The 21,275-nt window shown below is 38.9% G+C and overlaps 2 protein-coding genes across 5 annotated transcripts in view; one reads left to right on the top strand and one right to left on the bottom strand.

Moving 5' to 3' along the window:
* Positions 1–10,425: 10,425 nt before the first annotated feature.
* Positions 10,426–16,354, top strand: RBIS (ribosomal biogenesis factor). Of its 3 annotated transcripts, none has more exons than XM_007084314.3 (4): positions 10,426–10,532; positions 12,648–12,764; positions 15,813–15,929; positions 16,225–16,354. In XM_007084314.3, the coding sequence occupies exons 2-4, from the start codon at positions 12,651–12,653 to the stop codon at positions 16,294–16,296; spliced, it is 303 nt and encodes a 100-aa protein (XP_007084376.2). In that variant the 5' UTR covers positions 10,426–10,532; positions 12,648–12,650; the 3' UTR covers positions 16,297–16,354. The 3 variants fall into 3 exon arrangements, with proteins under 3 accessions (XP_007084376.2, XP_042829179.1, XP_042829180.1); XM_042973245.1 differs by lacking the exon at positions 10,426–10,532 and adding an exon at positions 10,627–10,706; XM_042973246.1 differs by lacking the exon at positions 10,426–10,532 and adding an exon at positions 10,794–10,816.
* Positions 16,338–21,275, bottom strand: part of E2F5 (E2F transcription factor 5) — a 27,539-nt gene continuing 22,601 nt past the window's right edge. Inside the window, exons 6-8 of one of the 2 annotated variants that reach the window (XM_042973243.1) lie at positions 20,988–21,255; positions 18,372–18,419; positions 16,338–17,136 (exon numbers count right to left, since the gene is read on the bottom strand). In XM_042973243.1, the coding sequence (XP_042829177.1) occupies positions 17,027–17,136; positions 18,372–18,419; positions 20,988–21,255 (426 nt within the window). In that variant the 3' untranslated portion in view covers positions 16,338–17,026. The remainder of the gene's footprint in view (positions 17,137–18,371; positions 18,420–20,987; positions 21,256–21,275) is intronic. The other variant, XM_042973244.1, reaches the window with a different exon arrangement.

Here is a 21,275-nt window from a genome sequence, read left to right as displayed (position 1 = left end):
ATCATTTGATATCTTGTGGAGCGTGTAGGTTTTATGGAGCTGATATATGGGGGTTTCGATTTCTTTAGTTTCCATTCCTAAAGTTATCCTAAGGTTAGGACTGCATAATGCAGTCTCCCAAAGGGGCTTCAGGACTTGCCCAAATGACTTAGGTTTCATGCCAAGATGGGAATTCTCAGACCAGAATTGGAAAGACAGCTTTAATGTACCACCTCTCAAGTCTCTTTTCAGATAATAACTTTCAGAAACTGGAGCCAAACATTTTGTCCTGTGTTGTCAGACAAGAACCTCCACTGCCAAAACCCTACCTTCTACATTTTTGTTCTTTTGTTTAATCTCATGCAGTCTTCTGACAGAAATTTATCACACCCTATTTTATAGCATATTATAAAAGTAGATAAAGCATGAAAGAGAAAAGCAGAGATTATTTAAAAGGAAATAAAGTTGTATAGACGTCAGATCAGTGTTGAAAAGCCTAGATAATTCAGGGCAAAATAACTCAACTATCGAAGAATTTAATTAACTGTTATTAGCTTGGAATAAGCTGATTTGGAAATAAGTCAATTTTACTCTACTGCTGTCAACTCTTTGAAATATAACAACAGAGAAAATTAGGGGTGTTAACAGGCATTCTGTCATCAGTACTTATAACGTTAATCTACCCTCTTCTGTCCTCTAGGAAAGGGCAGTCTGTTCTCTCAATAGCAGTACCCAAATCCCCATCTCACCATCAAGAAAGGCTTGATAGACCCCCGCTCCAAGAAGTTCCCTGCCTGGACACCACCATTTTACCACCAAAGATTTGATGCACCAGCACTACCTAGCAAAACTTCTTACTCCCACCAAACACATACCATTATATCCTTTATAACACAAGTTACCAACTCCACTTCCTGTTGATCATTGCCATCAGCATACCAATATGTTCTAGAATTTCCTCTTTTTAGAGGGAAAAATCCCCCCCTGAACATACGTTCTGCTCCCATTTGCTGCCCATCATCCTGTCTGCTGCTCCTTGGGTTCTTCTATACCCAACTGTATTAGTAAGGTTTCTCCAGAGAGAAAGAACCACACTCTGTGTGTGTGTGTGTGTGTGTGTGTGTGTGTGTGTGTGTGCACGTGTGTGTGAGTGTGTGAGTGTGTGAGTGTGTGTGAGTGTGTGTGCGTGTGTGTGCGTGTTTGTGTGTGTTTAAGAAGAGATTTAGGGGTGGGGAAAAATAAAAAATAAAAAAGAGATTTAGTATAAGGAATTGGCTCACACAGTTATGGAAACTGACAAGTCCTGAGATTCACAGGATGAGTTGGCAAGCTGGAAATGAGAAAGTCAATGGTCTAATGCCAGGCTGAAGACTGGCAGGCTCGAGATCTTGGAAGAGCCAATGTTTCAGTTCAGGTCTGAAGGCAGGAAAAAACCGATGTACAAGTTCAAAAGCAGTCAGGCAGGAGGAATTCTGCTTTACTCAGGAGAGGGTCAGCCTTTTTATTCTATTCAGATCTTCAGTTGATTGAATAAGACCCACCCACATTAGGGAGAGCACACTGCTTTACTCAGTCTACTGGTTTAAATGCTAATTTCATTTGACAAACACCCTCACAGAAACACCCAAGATAATGGCTGACCAAATATCTGAGCATCCTGTGACCCAGTCAAGTTGGGACACAACATTAACCATCAAACCAACGTTTAAATTTTAAGGGTTTGGGACTTTCTACCAGGATCTCTTCTCTCTCTACACTCTTCTCTTAGGAATTTCCACCAACGTCTATGGACATAATCTACCTAGTTTAGAAATATATTCCAGCACTATCCAAGAGAAACGTAGTGTGAGTCACATATGTTATCCATATTTTTGACTTTCAATTTTCAACTAGTTACATTAAAAATAAGTTTTAAAAAAGTGAAAATTTGTTTTAATGATAGATCTTATTTAACCCCATATACCCAAGATATTCCTGTTTTAACATGAATCAATATAAAAAATATTAATGAGTGTGCCAGTGATCAATGCATTCTTCCTCAGTTCTGAGTTCACCACACATTATCTGCTCTGTGATAATGGAGCTTTAAGAATTTCTTCTTTGCAGCAAGCACAATGCCAACCTTTTTTCAGTAGAGGGACATTTCAGGACAGGGACCGGTTTCCTGGTTCTGGTGTGCTGCATTTTTGTTTTCTTCTTGCTCCTGCTGGGCTCCTGGCAGAGACGTGTGTGGATGGACATGCAGGGCCGCTCTGGCCCAGCCTCACACCAAGAGTGTGCAGTCCCTCAGCAAGTTCATAGCCCCAGCCCGAACCCAGTAACCCTCTCATCGTAACTTCCGAAGTAAACGCCAAACACCCCGGCTCTCATGCTCCTCTTCTGGCAAGTAGATGCCTCTATTCCCTCTCCACACCTGCCCACCGGCCTCAGGCAGACTGCAGCATGGATGGTGTTTCCCATGGTGCTTCTGAAACAGACACTGCCCTCTAGCTTGTGTACCACCCTGCTGGAGAGGTGGTTCCCAATGTCTGAGTCCCTTTGCACACCTGCATGCCAGATTTAGCTCACTGTACCCCAGAGGGGTGTTTCCTGCTTGCCTGCCAACTATGGACCAGCTCTGGCCTGGGCCACCCCATGAACTTCTCTGCCATCCAATGGGCTGCAGCTACACCTTCTCCAGTGATCTGAATCCCAGTCTTGGAGAGGAGGCCAACTTCCAAGTTTGTCCTTCCTTAGAGACTCTCCATTAGCCTAAGGATATTCTTTACAGTTCTCTTTCGTCTTATTCCTTGTTATAGTTAACAATTCTTTACATCAACTTTTATTATTCAAAATATTATATGATTTCTGTCTCTTGAATGAATCTTAACTGACACAATTATACCTTTTACTTTTTTTTTTTTTTGGTCTTACTAGGTCTTTAAGTCTGATGCATAGTTTACTATTACAGAATATCTCAGTTCAGGCTAGTGCATGCAAGTGATTGATAGCCACATGTGGTGAGTGGCTACTATATTGGGCAGGATAGCTCTAGATCCACTGAATTGCATCCAAGTGCTGCAACTTAAGGTGTCTGAAATGGAATTATTTATTTCCTCCCTGTCCCAGTTTCCCTCCCACAGTTTTCTCTATCTTATTAAATAGCACCACGATCCACCCAATTGCACAAGTCATAAATTTAATAATCAGGGGCACCTGGGTGGCTCAGTGGGTAAAGTGTCTGACTTTGGTTCAGGTCATGATCTCACAGTTTGCGACTTCAAGTCCTGCGTCGGGCTTTGTACTGACAGCTCAGAGCCTGGAGCCTGCTTCAGGTCCTGTGTCTCCCTCTCTCTCTGTCCCTCCCCTGCTTGCACTCTGTCTCTCTGAAAAATAAACATTTAAAAACATTTAATACTCATACCGATTCCTGCTTTTCTCTTTCTCCCTTTACCTCTAAATTTTGTCTATTTTAACTCCTAAATAACCAGTTAATATGACAAAAGAAAAAAAGAAAACTAAGCTCTAAACATGAAACAAAATTCAAAAGATGAGAAATTGTTAAGAGGTCTTCATGCTATGTCTTCCTAATCAAAATCTCAGCTTCTTAAAAAGTATAAAGACTCCATATCAATAAGGACATGATGAACTGGGCACGTTCACACACTGTTGGTAGAATTGTAAAATATACGGTCTTTCTGAAAACAATTGGTAATTTAAATCAAGTACTTTAAGTGTTCATAACCTGAGATCTTATTCTTAAACTATGCTCCCTAAAATATTAGATCTTCTCAAAGATTTATGTACAAAGATGTTCATCACAATGTATTTATATTAGAAAAAAATCCAGAAACAACAGAAATGTCAATGTTAAGAAGAGAGTTGAAATAATTTATTATAGATCAAAAAGATGTAATTTTAGAAAGACATAAATATATTTTCAATATACTTATTAATAAGTAGATGTTTGTATCTATAGGTTATAAATTTTTATCCTGAGAGAAACTCCAATTTTTAATAAATAACATAGCATAATTGCTCTAAAAAAAGCTGCAAAGAAATATATTTTTGAAAATCTGAGTGGTGGAACTTATTCATTGTTCCAAATATTTATCAGATTACCTTTAGATGCTAGGCAGTTTTAGGCACAGGGGATATAGCAGCTGTACTAGTCAGCCTCCAAGATAATCTTCAATGATCCTCACCTCCTGGGATTTAATTCTTTGTGTAGTCTCTTTTCTTACTGAGTAGGATGGGCATACGTAATTAATAAAATAGAATGGAAGCGGTAGGGTGTGATTTCTGAGTCGAGGTCGTAAAAGACATTATAGTTTCTCCCTTGCTCTCTGGGATCACTTAGTCTGGAGGTAGCCAGCTTCCACATCATGAGAATATCAAACAGTCCTGTGGAGAGGTCCTCCTGGAGATGATTTCAAGCATCCTGGCACTAGCCAGCACCAACCTGTAGCTGCATGAGTGAGTTGCTTTGCAAGTAGATCCCTCAGCCCCAGTCAAGCCTTCAGATGACTACAGTCCCAGCAAACATCTAAGTGAACCCTCAGCAAAGACCCTGAGCCAGAACTGTCAAGCAGAACCCCTCCCGAATTCCATACCCACTAAAATTATGAAATAATAAATGAGGGTTGTTGTTGCGAGTGACTAAATTTTGGGGTGATTTGTTACACGTTAGGAAGCTAATATAGTAGCAAACAAAACCAGATGGAAAGATCTGCCTTTTTTTTTTTTAATTTTTAATGTTTATTTTCGAGAGAGAGAGCCAGAATGTGAGCGGGGGAGGGGCAGAGAGAAAGAGGGAGACACAGAATCCGAAGCAGGCTCTAGGCTCTGAGCTGTCAGCACAGAGCCTGATGCGGGGCTCAAACCCACGAACTGTAAGATCATGACCTGAGCGGAAGTCGGACACTTAACCGACTGAGCCACGCAGGTGCCCTGAAAGCTCTGCCTTTATGGAGCTTACATTCTAGCAGGCAGAGAGATAAAAAAACAAAATGAATACATATATGGTAGGCTATGTGACAATAATGGGATAGCAGAGAAGGGATGTAGGAGGACTTGGAACTTTACAGTCATGGAAGCCCTCACTGAAAAGAAGACATCTGAGAGAAGATCTGAAAGACATGAGAGAGGAGCCTTGCAGATATTTAGGGGCAGAAGGGTTGAGAAGGAGGAACACACCTGGCCAGGATTATAGAGCAGTGGGAGCAAAGGGGGGGGGGGTCACACATGGCTTCACAGGCTTTTAAAGAACTTGGCTTTTATTCTGAATCATGCGGGGAACATTGAGGATTTTGAGCTGAGGAATGACATGAACTGATTAACATTTTAGCAGGATTCCTCTGGCCTCAGGGCTCGCACAGAGATTAAAGCAGGGAAACCAGATAGGAAGCTATTACAATAATCCAAATGAGAGAAAGTAGATGGAGGGGAAAATCAGAATGTAATAATTGCTGGTTATTTGTTTTCTTCTTTATACTTTTCTGAATTTTCCATTTCTACATTGACTCTTCATGATTTTCTAATCCAAAAGAAAAACAAAAGTCTTTAAGGAGCCAAATGTTTGTGAGAAATTTTAGTCCTCATCATTTTTTGGTTTTATTAAAATATAGATGCCCGTGGAATTCTTACTAAGATTTCAGCACAACAGGGTTGCTATAAAACAACACAAAGATGAGAGTCAAAAACTGTTGACTTTAGTCTGTGCAGACTTTGAACATAACAATATCAGCTGAAAAACAAATGTGAAAGGACTTCATGTACCCTTTGAATATTTTCATTGCCTTTGTGCTATGTATTTGACCATTCTTTTTCAATTTTAATTTTAATTTTTTTTTGAGAGAGAGAGAGCAGGCATGTGCATTTGCACGTGTGAGCAGGGGAGGGGCACAGGGAGACAGAAAGACAGAGAATCCCAAGCAGGCTCTGTGCTGCCAGCATGGAGCCTGACAGGACTTTATCTCACAATGGTGAGATCATGAGCTGAGCTAAAAGCAAGAGTCCTTAACTGACTGAGCTACCCAGGCACCCCTGACCGTTAACCTTCAAATATTTCACATACAAGCATTCCTTTGTGACTGGATTTCAGGATTTCTAGGTACTTGGCTAGGAGATAACTCTGGATAAAAATCTGTTTAATTAAATTAAAAACATATTAATTGAGCACCTATCATTTCCAAGGAATAGTGCTACACGAAGATAAAAAGAAGTGTTCCTCTAGGTATTTTTCTGTCATGGTAAAGATAATAGAGCTTTAAAGTCATTTTTAGTATATTGGCTACAATACCTTGCTCACCTATTTATAATTCAGGGAATTTTATTTCATTTAGCAAATGTTTATGCCACACCTCCTATGAACTGGAAATAGAGAATCCTATACGGGGATGCAAAGGCGCCTGAGTAATAGACAAGCCCTTGAAGAGTACATGGACTAGGTATAAAAATTTCATCTCAGTCTCAAGTACACGGGAAGTGAATGGCTTATCCCAAACCCAGAAAACGGAAACTTTTTTGGTCTTCAGTCCATCACAGTGGCTGCTACAATTGCCAATATCAATGCCTAGATTTCCTTTGCAGACAGAAAGCTCCATCCTTTCTGTAACCCTTGTTGGTAGAGAGACCTTATGCTACTTCTCCTCAAGCCATGTGCCAGAGGGACAAAAGTCTCAGGCACTTACAGAAAACTGTTAACCACCCTCTCCCCTGAACATTTCTTCAATTTCCAGAAGCTCATCTTCTCTCCTAAGATTAAGCCATTTCCCTTTTCCATTCCCTAAGGAAGATCCAGGTGGGGATGTCTGGAAGATATCTGGAAACTTCAATTTTCAGCCCAGACACATGAAAACCATCGATAACCATTAGAGACAAAGAAACTCAGACTCATGATGTAAAAGATCTAGCTACCCAAGAATGCTGGGAGGAAAAGTGACCTTCATTCTTCTAAGACTTGTATTGCTTTGAGTATAAAATACTAATGCTAGTACAACCAGTTACACCACCGTGCTGCTCATCCTCTAAGATGGGTTGGTCAAGTTTTTAAAAGTTTTAAAATTGGTAAAGGGCCAGATAGCAAATATTTTAGGCTTTGCAGACTACGCAATCTCTGTCATAACTACTCAATTCTGCTGTTGTAGTGTGAAAGCAGTCATATATAATATGTAAACAAGTAAGTGTAGCTGTGTTCCATCAAATTATACTTACAGACACTGAAATATTAATAGAATGTTTATGTGTCTCAATAAATTGTCCTTATTTTGATTTTTCCTCCCATTTTAAAATGTAAAACCTTTCTTAGCTCATGGGTTGTACAAAAATAAGCAGTGGGCTAGATCTGGCCATTGAACTGTAGTTTGATTTCTTCTTTAAGACAGTCAGATGAGAACTTTAACATGAAGGTCTCCAGAGTGCAAAATTATTTTCTTCCTTAAATAATGCATTTTTATATTTATCATTTTGCATTTATCACAGTCCTTACCACTTTCTGTCTTCAATGATTACTCCATGTGCACACATCTGTCTCTCCCAGGTGCCTGTGCTCCCTTTGAGAGAAAGCAATGATCATGTACTTCTCTGAGCTCCCACAGAGCCTAGGTGTTCAAACCATTGTGACCAAATGAAACTGAGCACTGGGGAGAATAAAGTTGAACCGATAAAACAAGTTTATCATAGCGTATCATTTATACAAGACTGGCTTTGTTCCAGTAAAGGGCTATGAGATTTGTTATGAATGGTTTGTAATTATCTGTGTGTGCTCTCATTTTCTTATTCCCCCTAACTATCCCTGTTTACTCGTTGAATTACTTTTAAGACAGTTCTTTGAGGACCAGATCTGTATACAGAACTCTGCATTGCTAAGTTTCAACAGGAAAACTAGTGTTTCCGAAAAATGTTTTTTCTACTTATGATTTTATTTTTAAGGTTGTCGGAAAAATGTGAAATGATATTTGCATGTATTTTTAAAGATTAGAAAACTTGAAGTTATTTTTTTCTTTATATATGATTCATTTGGTTCATAGATAAATAGCTTTTAGAAAATTAGCATGATCCTTTCTTTTGTCCTAGTAATATCTTATGCTTTCCTGCTTTGTATTTTATTAACTCTGCACAATAGTCTTGTGAAGTAGGTTGGACAGGAATAAAGACTCTTTTAGGTACAATTTAAAAAAATAATAATAACCCCAGACCACTGAAGCCAAAAAAACACAATGTTTTTGCTTAGGTAACTGAGAAGTCTAGGGATACATCTTTCTTGCATCTATGGCTGAATCCAAAGATTCAAATGACATCATCAGGGCCCTGTGTTCTATTGTTCAGTCAGATCTATTCTATTTTGTAATTTGCCCTCGTTCCCTCCCACTGCAGACAGGCCTCCTGCAAGTTGCTGGAGGAGATGGCTAATAGCAGCCCTAATTTCACATCATCCCAATACAAAGACACTAAATGCAGGAAACAGCATTCCTCACCAGCTCTAGTTGGAAAATCTTTCAAGGAGGACTGTAATTATCAGCTCAACCAGGACCACTTAATGGGAGAAGAACGGTTCCTCAGAAAGGATGCTGAACAGAATGGACATTCTCTGAAGTGGGCATACTCTATGAATGGCCATCTACATATGGGAAAGGGAAGCACAGAGAAATGAAGTAACTTTTTCATAATCACACTATTGGTTGGTGAGAAAGGTCAAACAGAAATCCATGACTTCTCACTCACACCTCATACAATGCTTCTGCTTTTGCCTGTATAACCATGCTATTTCTTTGCTGGATGTATCTTTATCTCACCGTTTCAAATAAAAGAGCCAGTCCCATAAGTTTTCATAAACACTATGATGTCATTCTATTACATCTATTTGTCTTCCTCATATACATCAGTAACTTCACATTCAAGTAACCATAATTAAACCTGCCTTATTTGCTTCAGTACTTGTGGGTAACTCGGGCCTTGTAAAAGATTCTGATGATTTTCTGTAATTTTGGTTTTGCCCCTGCACACTACTGGTATTTTATACCAGCATTTTAAGTTGTTTTTTAAAAGTCACTCTTAGGGGCACCTGAGCGGCTTGGTCGGTTAAGCGACCCACCTCGGCTCAGGTCCTGATCATCAGTTTGAGCCCCATGTCAGGCTCTGTGCTGACAGCTCAGATCCTGGAGCCTGCTTCGGATTCTCTGTCTCCCTCTCTCTCTGCCCCTTCCCTGCTCACGCTCTGTCTCTCTCTCAAGAAATAAACGTTAAAATTTTTTTTAAAAAGTCACTCTTAGAATACAATATTTGAATAAACACACTGACAGGTAATTATTTCTTTCCTTAATATATCCCCTAGTTTTTTTGTGATGAATATTAACATAATAACACGATTTATTGTATAAGCGGCTCATTTTCCTGTAAGCAGGCAAGTGGCTGTTTGGGCGGAAAATTTGACCCAGAGCCAACCCACAAAATCCTAGTTTGGTTTTGTTCAGTACTAGTTTTGCGAATGCCGGTCAACAGCTTAAAATATGAACCTTGGTAGCTAGTATTTTCCGTGCAAAAGGAGAGTGGAATTATGGCTTTATTTTGATACTTAGTGTAGGCTAAACTCTTGAAAGTAATAAATTGATATATGAATGTTAGTACTTCTACATGCGTTTAAAATCTGGATTTTCCTATGAACTCATCAAAATAAACATGTGAAAACTTAATGAGGAGTTCCTCTTAGTAGAATTGAATCAGTTTTCTAGAAAACTCAACCCAAAATGTCTTAATTGAGAAATACACACGAACTCACAACCAGAAGGCAAAAAATGTTTCTTCTAAGTTTTTCTAAGTTCCCTGATAATTATTTTCTTTTTATATTTTCTTGTACCTCGGCTGTGCTGTTAGAAATTCTCTTTTTGGAGCAAGGAAACTACACGAGAAAAGCATTCCATCTCCTCGCTCATTCCAAACTTCCCCTTTCGAGGTTATAGCCCCGATCTCTCCAGCCAACAAGGTTCTTTGCACCTCCAGCCAAGCCCCGAACGCCACCCAGAGGTGCACAGCGCCACCTCCTGGGAGCTTGGGCAGAGACAGTCAGGAGTCTGCGGCTGAGGGCCGACCCCTTGGTGACTGTCTTTAAGGCTCGGAACCTCAGAAACGCCTCAGTGCTTTCTGTGCACATACCCATCAGCCCTGAAGTCCTGCTTGGCTGCGTCTCCAACGCCTGCAGTTTGCCGGAGCAGACTACGACTCCTCAATGCTGCCTAAAGTAAGGGATGCTCTAGAGGCGGGATTTCCCATGGTGGGTGGAACTTCACCCTGTGGGCGGGGCTTCGCTAGGTTTGGAAGGAGCTCAGCATTTGAGCAGGCTCTATGGGCGGGACTACGTTACGAGGGTGGGAACCCGCTTCTGAGCGGAACTACGTTTGGTAGGCGGGGCTTCGTCTGTGTCAGGCCGTGCTCTGTGGGTGGGACTCCGCTCGGTGGGCGGAACTATGGCCTGTGGGAGGAATTTTGACTGGCTCCTTTCCCCCCGGAACTTCCTGGATCGTGTGCGTGCAGATGGCGTCGCTTGGAGTTTGACGTGCTGCACGAGGTTATCGAAGGTATGGTAAGATGTTGATAAATTTTCTGGCAAACTGTCGTGAAGTTTCAGGGGGTTGGGACAGGACCGGTGGGTCTTGTACCGCTGAGGCCCGGCGGCTGGGTTCCATCGCGCGCGGCCTCAGGGCAATCCTACTGGGCAGCGGCGTGCCTGCTGGCCGAGGCCTGAAACCAAGGTGCCTTTGGGCCTTAAGCCCTTGTCAGGGTACCAGTTTTTCGTTGTCTCTTGTCATCCCAATTTTCACGTTGTTGTCAACAAAATTTCGGTATTGCCTCAGCCACCACGGTATTCCCTTCTCCACAAACCTTTCTCAAGTCCACGACTCTAGTAGACCTCTCCCTCTTGTGTCCATTTGTATGCTTCATGTAGCGACACATATCATGTGTCCGTGTTTGTATCACATACATGTTTTTGTATTGTCACATTTATAGCATAGCTGGCACATAGTACGTTATTAATAAATTCTAGATGAGTGATTGGATTTTTGGTTACTATTGGAAGAAGGATTTTAGATTATTTAATTGGGGGGATATGATGTGTATTTTCTACTTCCTCTTTAGTAATCATGAATTTCCTATTGTGTTCATGTCTGGCTTTTTTTTATAAGTAGGAGGAGTACCGTTGGTGTTTAAAAGCATTGCTGTCCCTAAGTAGTTTACTGAGGCTAGACATTGAAGGAGAATATAAATTTAAGTCCAGAGATAAAAGTTGAGGAAAGGAAAGAAAGAATGTGCCAAGTGTCTTCAAACAGCAATTTGTAGGCTAGGATGGGTATGTATAGAGAGGTAGCAAGAGATGTGTTTGACATATTTATGCTAGATTTTGGGTTCTGGCAATATACCAGGACAAAGCTCACTGTCCCTAAGGCATGGGAAAAGTCACTGGAAACTTTTAATGTTGGAGAGGTTCATCGCACAGCACTATGCATAGACTTGAATGCAGATGGCTTAAGCCAGGGGTTGGCACTCTTTCTGCAAAAGGCCAGATAATAAATACTTTAGGCTTTGTGGACTATTGTTGTAGCAGGAAGGTAGCCACAGACAATACATGACCAGGCTGACATAGCTGTGTTCTACTAAAACTTTACTTACAGAGACAGGTGCCTGATCTCATTTGATCCATTGGTATAGTTTGCCAAACTATGGTCCAACCAAATGGACCTAGGGACCATGCTGGTAATACAGTCCTGAACTAGGCAGTACTATACTATGTTTCTGTATTGGCTTTATTTGTATATGAGAGACCAAATCACATGATGTTAGCTCTGGATCTAATCTTCCTGGCTTTGAATCCTGACATTTCTTGATTACTAACAGTGTGACATTGGGCAAATTAGCCTTTTTCATCAGTTTTATCTATAAAATGGGGATAATAGTACCTCCCACAGTGTTGTGCAGAGTAAATTGGCTAAAGCAATAAAATGTTCACATAGTGCTTATACACATTTTAAAACCTCAATAAATCTTAACTATTAATATTTTTAAAATTTTCCTCATATGCATTGTTAAAGCAGATTTGAAAGACATTTCTAAGGTAAAATTTACAGGCTACGTGCATGTTTTACTATAGAGCAAAGAAAATATGTAAAATTTCACAACAAGAGCGATTCACATACAGGTGACATGGAAGTTGTGAAAGTAAGGTAGGAAGTGCAGAATTAAGGACTGATTTTGAAGAAGTGTACATAGGAGAGAAAGGCAAGTAAAAAGGAATGAAAAAGGAAGAAGGGGAGAGGAGTCCATCCTAAAGTATGATAGGAACCAGAGTGGTATAGTAGTATATAAACCAACAGAAGGATGGATGGTGGTGGTTAATGTTGTCATATGCTGCAGAGAGCTGAGAAAACAATTGTGTTGATAGTATTAATGAATTCAACCCGCAGAAATTAACATGGTACTTCCTATGGGCCAAGTATTGGAGATACAGAAAAGAATTAGGCACATACTCTGCATTAAACAGCAGAAAACTTAGTAGTGACGAAAGACATTGAAATAATTTAATATGTACAGCAACTTTAAAAAATCCGGAGTAAGATGGAATTTCTTACACTAAATTGGTACCTTTATTTTAAAAACTTAAATTGAGCTTAATTGAGTTCTGTTTCTTTTTTCCCTAGACAATGGCCAAGAGCAAACTAAGAGGACAGAGGTCCAGAAATGTATTTCATATAGCCAGCCAAAAAAACTTTAAGACTAAAAGCAAAGCAAAACCGGTTACCACTAATCTTAAGAAGGTGAGTATTATTTAAGTACTCTGACAGTATTGTTTGCAAGCCAAGCATAGTTGTAAAGCCACTGAAAAACTGAAAGTTATTATTTAAAACAGGTTCTTAGCCTTCCTCACAAAGGCAAGATAATTTTAAACATTTATTTTTTTTTAAATGAAAAATTACCCCCCCTTTCTTGATGTATATGTATGAAAAGAAAAAAGCACTTTTTTTTTGTTTTCTTTTTAAAGAGAGAGAAAGCACGTGAGTGGGGGAAGAGGGCCAGAGGGAGAGAGAGAACCCTAAGCAGGCTGCACACTCAGCGCAGAGCCTGACACAGGGCTCGATCCCACAGCCCTGGGATCATGACCTGAGGTAAAATCAAGAGTCAGACTCTCAACCAACAGAGGCACCCCAAGAAAAAAGCACTTTAACTGCAAATGCATGAGGCTCCAAAGAACAGTTTTAAAAGCTTTTTTATCAGAGCATAGAAATTATCCAAAACCATGGTGTGGGAAACAGTTCTTATCTCTGACCCCAAATATATTCAAAAACCTCCTGACAGAATCGAGACATGAAATGCTGATCGGCACCCATTCTTTTTCTTCTTAGTAATTCTTATCTCCCTGATATCTAGAACTCAAACAAAAACCTATAAAATGAAGATAAGATACTTTCTTAAAGTGCAAAATTGGGAAAGAAAGGAGTTTATTGTTTTTGTTTTTTGTGTTTTTTTCCTCAAAATATTTGGGAAATGGGAAATTTCTTCTTCAAGATTAAGTAGATTCTTTCAGGAAATTCTTCAAGAAAATGTTTTCAAGTTTAAGTAGTAGGTGGAGTCAGGTCTCCAGGACTTTGTAATTGGCAAAATAGTCAAAGATATGTAACATTGTATCTTTCAGTTTTCATGAACTAGCTAAGTTAAGCATTTTGATGGAGCATTTTTATGACTTACTTAGTAAATGCTATAAAGGAAATAAAGCTAGGTGATATGATGGGGTAGGGAGTGACAGTTTTACACAGGATTGCTTTCAAAGTTGACATTCAAGCCAAGATCCAGATGGTGGGGAGCAAGTAATGCCGCAGGATTTTTTACCTCAGGACCCTGGGTTCGTCGTCTCACCTCTTCAAAGAATGAAGAGGTGTACATAGAAAATGAGCAGCAGGCAAAGGTTTATTATTAGAGTATAAGATTGGAGTGTAAGAGTAGTAAGTAGGAAAACTGTCTTTACAGAGAGGGGGCATTCAAAGTGAATGCCTAAGGACTGTAGGCAAGGGTCCTTGTTATATAAGGTTCTTGTCACCCCCCAGCCCTTCCCCCTTGTTCCTTCTCAGGTTTTATACCCTTACTGGCTTGCAGGTCTTGGTGCTGGATTGTCCATTCCTGATCGGCTCATTTCCATTGTACCAGGGGGTGGCCTATGGTCATACTTAGGTCTTTTGTCAAATTCCTGAAGGAAGCCTGAAGGGGAGTAGGTGGGGTCTTTTACTTTAAGAGGAACCTTATGCCTGAAGGGTTTGCTGGGGTCAGACACTCCCAACGTTGTTCCAAAGTAAGTGTTTTTCCCTACCAGGGACCTCAGGTCCTAATCTTTACCTCTCTGCCTACTGAACCCTGTCTTTTCCTTATCATAGTAATATAAAGCTCTGGAATGTGTCGGGAGCAGCACACTTCAGGCAGAGAGAATAACAAATGCGAAGGCCCCATGCTGGGGAAAAACTTGGTGTATTTGACTGACAGGAGATCATATTGTTTGCATAGAAGTGCTAGCCACTTTACGTATGCTAATGGAAAGATATATAAGGGAGGGAAATCTGGGTAGGCCGCCTGGTTGGGGAAGGTGTCAGATAGTTTTCTCAGAAAAGTGGCCTAATTTACTAACTGGAGGTCTTAAGATTGCCAGGCACTATATACATGGTAAATTGAAGTTTGTGATCATGAATTTAAAGTGAAGCCAGCCAGTTAGATTTTCTGCAGATTCAGTTTTAGGCTCAGAAAAAGCTGTCAGTTGAGTTTAACTAGTTTGTCAAGTAGGTTTGATTAAGGAAGAGAAGGAAAGTTAAGAGAGTAAAGGAGTGATTGATTAAATAATGGTCACGGAATCTGGGCTGGCTAAAGGAAAAAGTGACGATACGGAAAGTGAAAAATAGTGAAATTGGTGGGAGATTTCAGGAAGATTGAAGAATCGTTAATAAGCCAAGTGAACTTGAAGAACAGGAGGTGTTACAAGTTGCAGCCAAAGGTAATCCATGGAAGTGGATGGCTGAGGTAGGTAGTGGGAAAGAATCTGGGAGTTGAGGACCTGAACAGACTAAGAAACTAGAGGGTTAGGTTTTTGTGGAAGCCCCTCACCAGGCATGAGAGAGGTCAGTGAGCTGAGTTTTGAGATCTTTCGTGAGGGAGCAAGTAAATGTGCTGGCAGGTGACAGTAATGAGGAAAGAGGTATTAGAATATTCTGATGCATTAGGGGCAGAGTTTTTAAGGAGAAATGGTTTCAGAGCAGCAGTGAAAAACAAGATTTAAAGAGAGGAGGGTTGTAAGGGAAATTGTCCTCAGGAGACTGGAAGGGACTTCTGTTAAGGCAAGGAGGTCAAGGAAGGATTCTGAGATGGACTGTTAGAAGGAGTCTAAAGTGGAGCACCTGGTTGGCTCAACCAGTAAGGCCTGTGACTCTGGCCGTCAGGGTGGTGAGTTTAAGCCCCACACCAGGCACGGAGCTTACTTTAAAAAAAAATTAATTAAAAAAAAAAAGTAAAGCATTTGATCCAGGTTCCTCGTTTTACAATGAGAGATGACTGTAGCCTAGGATTGTGGTCATGTATTTTAATGTGCCTATACCATGTCTAAATATGATGTATGTCCACATAATTCTTATTTTTAAAAACACAGAACCTTTTGTCTAAAACTTCCCAATAAGACCATAAGAATTTTTGTGTAAATTATCCCCACAAATGGGTAGGGTTGATGAATTTTTACATTTTTAGGTTTAACAAGATTAAATTAAAGTTGGATATATTTTATTATTTATGGTTACAAGATTGTAGATTAATAACCTTTTTTTCTTTTTTAAAAGATAAACATTGTGAATGATGAAAAAGTTAACAGAGTGAATAAAGCTTTTGTAGATATACAAAAGGAACTTGCACATTTCTCCAAAGGACTTTCCCTTGAACCTCTGCAGAAACAGCTGGTGAGTGTGAATCATTTCCTTTTGTTACGGCTAATAAGCTAAACTCTAACTTTTTAAAGCCTGTGATTTGAATATAATTTTTAGTATTTGGCTCTCTACTATCCTTGGCTCTGTAGTATATATAGCATATTGAGTCATTCAGACTCTAAAACATTGAGTCCGAATACGAGAATTTACTGTTCCGTTTCCAAAGGTATGACTAGAAGATATTAAATTAGGTAATATATTATATACAAGTCATTTTTGTTGACTGTTGTTATCTACATTTTTAAATACAATATTTTTCTCCCTTCAGATTCCTCAGCAGTGTCATGAAAACGAATCAGTTAATGTTGATGAAGCGACAAGATTGATGGCTCAATTGTAATACACTGGTGATACATCAAATACCCCAAGAAGACCAATAAATTAAATGTTTTATACAGTTTTATTTTTAAAAATCTTGTTAATGTACAAGCATTGGCACATTTTAAAAACAAACTACATAAACAGATCTTTCCTATAATCTAGGAAAGTGGAATGTCAGAAGTCAACAAAATGTGATAAACTTAAAGTGCTAAAACAGAAGGCACTTCACAAAATCTGTTCACTGAAACAGTTAATATATCCTAGTTTACATCCTTCACTTTATAAGTGGCAGTGAATGTGTTTTTGGATTGGAGGACACACAGAAATACGGACAGTTTCGTGGCAGTAAAAAAATATAAGACAAGGGATGAGCTGCTGGCCAACTTTGTTTGTTTTTGATGACCTTAGTCTACTTTAAATTTCCTCTCATAAGAGGGAAAAAAACAGAAGGATTCAGAATTGGAAGAAAAGGTGAAATCCCAGAATGTAATCACTTAAGGGGGAAGGGAGGGGATTTGTGGGTATTAAATCACTTTTTCCCCTGAAAAAAAGCCTTTGTTTTTATGGTTGAAAAGAGCCCTTTGTTTTTATGGTTGAAGTTTTGTGAAGTAAAAAAGAAATTATTAGAGAACACTTCAGAATCAGTGAACTAAAAAGGTGTTACATTCATTATTTTAAATACTTAGGTTATTAAGAAGTCTAAAATGTTACAGTTAGAGGTAGATAACAGTCCCAAGTTTCCATGGAATCTAATAATTTAGTATCTGGACATCAAACAGATCACAAACTCCTTCATTATCATCTAAATTAAAGTTGTAGTCATCTGCCGGGGTAGGAGAAAGCCGTAAAAGAGGAAACACTGCAAGTAAAACAAATTCAGTGTTAAACATGGGTTTTATATACAGTTAATGATGTTTCACAGAATACTCTCAAATACATCTATCTAAATATCTAAAGAAACTATGTTTCTTAATGTTATATAAGAATTTTTAGGAAATAATAGAAAAAGTTGTAATCAAATTAACGACTTCTGTTTAGTGTATATTTTGAAAGATTCTCATTTAAAGATAATTTATGCATTGGTATAGCTTAAGAAATAGAGGTTAAAAATTTTTTTTATTTAAAAAAAATTTGTTTTAACATTTATTCATTTTTGAGGGACAGAGAGAGACAGATCATGAGCGGGGGAAGGGCAGAGAGAGGGAAACTCAGACTCTGAAGCAGGCTCCAGGCTCTCAGCTGTCAACACAGAGCCTGACGCAGGACTCGAACTCACGAACTGTGAGATCATGAACTGAGCCGAAGTCGGGAAGCTCAACCGACTGAGCCACCCAGGCGCCCTGAGGTTAAAATTTTTGTTGGTTGAATCATACACTAAAATGTATGATTCAAAAACAGTGTCAAAGTATTTCCTCTGATCTCTGCTAAATAAGCTCCTACTTTGAAAAGAGAAATAGGAACTAGACTTCATAAATATGCTGATGTTTTGTTTCTACAGAAATGTTTATTCTCTAAGTGGTTATTGTACCATTTGCTAATTTAACAGTTGCAGTTTCCTAGGTTCGGCTATATTTGTTAGGAAACAGGACTGAATCCAAGAATTTACAGGAAGGTGAAAGCCCAAGAGAGTTATTAAAGTAATTATAATATTTTGTAGCAATTGATTTTTAAGGATTATTTCAGATTAGATGATGACATGGGTAATGTTAGTAATAGTTCACATTGGTAGCTTGACATTGGCCTTTGTGGGGATATTTACAAAACTGGGTTTTGAGATTACCTATATATTATTTTACTTTTCTTGGCCAAATTCTTCAGACATGAAAAAGACTAGTGGGCTAACAGTTTAGAAATTTATTCAGTGAAAGTGATAAGTGTCCCCTTATTGGCCTTTTTCTTTTCTTGAAATGCAGTAAAATAAAAATTGAAGGATGCCTATGATTTACTTTAAAGTGGGAGATTTTTCATGAATCATCATAGGATGTTAAGCAGTTAAAAAAATACACATTCTGCATTTCTTTTCAATCTTTTGCCACTTACAAACTCTAGAGAAGCATTATTGATATTTAAGTAGTAAAATTTTAAACTACTTACCATCAGAAGACATTAACTCATCAATGATATCTCCACTAATAGATCCTGCTGGAAACAAATATGATAATAAAGTTTTGTTACAGTTCTATTTATATATTTTGACAGTAAAAGGCAGTTACTTTAGGAAGCTTGGGTGGCTCAGTCAGTTAAGCATCCAACTCTTGATTTTGGCTCAGGTCATGATCTCACTATTCATGGGATCTACTCTCACATTGGGCTCTGCGCTGACAGCACAGAGCCTGCTTGGGATTCTCTCTCTCCCTCTCTGCACCTCCCCCACTCACACGCATGCACATATGCACATTTTCTCTCTCTCTCTCAAAATTTTTTAAAAGGCAGTTATGGGGCTCCTGGGTGGCTCAGTCAGTCAAGCATCCAACTTCAGCTCAGGTCATGATCTTGTGGTTCATGAATGAGTTCAAGCCCCATATGAGCTGACAGCTCAGATCCTGGAGCCTGCTTCAGATTCTGTGTGTGTCTCTCTCTGCCCTTCTCTCTCTCTCTCTCTCTCTCTCTCTCTCTCTCTCTCAAAAATAAACATCAAAAAAAGGGCAGTTATTTAAAAAACAGCATATATTTAAACAGTAGTGTTTAAAAAGTTAAACACTAGCAGCTTTTATTAAAGTATAGAACTTTACAGAAAGATACCATTTTCATGAGCACCTACTCTGTGCTTCGCATTACTTTTAACTTCTAAACTCAAGATGTAGATCAAAAGACTCCTCATCATTCTCCCAAAACTGACTCCTTGGTTTTACAAAGTCAGTAGTACTGTAATTCTCCCAGTTACCCAATCTCGAAACTTCAACATTACTTTCCATTCCTCTAATTTATCTCCGGATCTCACACATTAAAGTTACTTATTTTATTTTACCTAAACAATACTTCTCAAATCTCTTCTTTCTCTTTCCAATCCCATTGTTATCACCCATCTTAGCCGTAATGTTCTTTTATAGTTACATAACTGCAGACACCATATATTCATTCTCCATTGCCTCTAATCTCTTCTGTTTCCCAGGCCAAAAGCATCTTCTTGTTACTCCTGTACTCACCAGTGTGCAGTTTCTAAGTTGCTACTTCCCTGCTCACAAATCTTTGTCTTATTGGCTAAAGTTCCAACTCAGTCTGATATTCAAGGTCCTCTCTAAAATCTGACCCCAAATTACTTTCTCTACTATTTCCAAATACAAAACTATATACAAAAACTGCTGAAAAAAATTTTTTAACGCTTTGTGGAAGCTGACTTACTAATGGTGTCTAAATTAAACCACAGAGAGCTTATCTGTCTTTAGATTTGCCCCCATTAATTATAATTAGATCATAAACTTTTTAAGGAGTATACTTTGTTGTGCACGCCCCATTCTATATCTTAAGTATAGAAATACTTCTGGAGGAAGGAGGAAAAATACCGTGTCCAGTTAGATCTTTATAGCCTCACTCTTAAGTATTGTGAATTCCCACAGTAGTAAGACTCATGCCACATTCTAATGAGACACATCCCAAAGGTAAAAATAAACAAATTGGATTGTGTACAATGTAGCTTTTAATGATCTGCAATATTACATCTAGACTGGCATGACTTAATTCATTCAGCAACTCTTTCAGATACTGAGAGAATATCTGCCATGGGCCCTTTATTTGGAATCAAATTTAGATGTGGACGGTACTCCTAATGCCCAGTTTTTGGAGATTTAGCTATTTTCATTTCAGATTAAACAATTTAGGAAGGCAAGATTTCCTAACTTGGAGTTGAGACCATTTATCAGCTATAAAACTAAACTTTCCAAATAAAAAGTATAACAAGGAATATGAAGAGGCAAATGTCACTATATTCTACAGTAGTTTGATTTTTCTTAAAGGTAATTGGAACACATTTCAATAATTCATCCTAGAGTGACTAAGAGATGAGTGACTAAGGTTTACAAAGTAAACCTCTGATAAAAAAGTTGATATGTGGGGGGCCTGGATGGCTCAGTCGGTTGAACTTCTGACTTCAGAAGGTCATGATCTAACCGCTCGTGAGTTCGAGCCCCATGTCTGGCCCTGTGCTGACAGCTCAGAGCCTGGAGCCTGCTTCAGATTCTGTGTCTCCCTCTCTCTTGGCCCCTCCCCTGCTCACACTGTATCTCTCTCTCTCAAAAATAAATAAACAGTAAAAAAAAAAGTTGACATGCAAATATTAATGGGGGGGGGTGGGAATGAACAAATTTCTATCAATTCCGAACATGGAATTCTAAGGAAAACTGCATACATAGGTCCATTAACTATCTTTTCCTTGCTCACACTATTCATAATGCTACACGGTCTTAGCCACATTATACTGTATCCAATTATATATGCTGAATATACAATCAGATTATGTGTGTATATCACCTAAAAAATAAATCCATAGTAACAGAATTAAAGCAGGATCTGTTTTTAAATTTTCCTCATAATACCTATCCCAGTGTGTCCTGTGTAGGAGACACTATATACTTCTTAAGCTTACCATTTTTCCTCCTGTGTTTGGTAATAGAATGACCATAGCTGACAAATTCAGAAAAGCTCTCCAACTTACTTAATACGTTTTTCATATTTTTCCTTCTCTACTTTTTAAAACAAAGGCTCTAGACTCACCTGATGACAAGTCTGTGGCTGGAGTCTGTTGAAGATTTTGGCTTCTTTCAGAGACATGTTGCTCAGGCAGATTCTGAGTTGCTATGTTGGATTTCTGTGGAGTCACTGGAGTGGAGGGCTGAGAGGAGGGTTGTGTGAGGTCATCAGGTGGGGGAACAGGAAAAACCACAGGCTTAGATGAATTGGATTCTTTATTTATAAGCAGCACGTGGATAGGTCCTGAATGACTCTTTAGATTGATCTGGTATTTCTTTTGTCCATTCTGACCCTTTAAGGTTATTGGGTATA

Source organism: Panthera tigris, chromosome F2, assembly GCF_018350195.1.
Source record: "Panthera tigris isolate Pti1 chromosome F2, P.tigris_Pti1_mat1.1, whole genome shotgun sequence".
Taxonomy (NCBI): domain Eukaryota; kingdom Metazoa; phylum Chordata; class Mammalia; order Carnivora; family Felidae; genus Panthera; species Panthera tigris.
This window is presented reverse-complemented; position numbering and strand designations above follow the sequence as displayed.

Excerpts from the sequence above, each read along its gene's own strand:
- RBIS (XM_007084314.3), top strand. The coding sequence starts at position 12,651 with ATGGCCAAGAGCAAACTAAGAGGACAGAGGTCCAGAAATGTATTTCAT. Across the intron at positions 12,765-15,812 it reads TTACCACTAATCTTAAGAAG|ATAAACATTGTGAATGATGA; the intron begins GTGAGTATTATT and ends CTTTTTTAAAAG. Across the intron at positions 15,930-16,224 it reads AACCTCTGCAGAAACAGCTG|ATTCCTCAGCAGTGTCATGA; the intron begins GTGAGTGTGAAT and ends TTCTCCCTTCAG.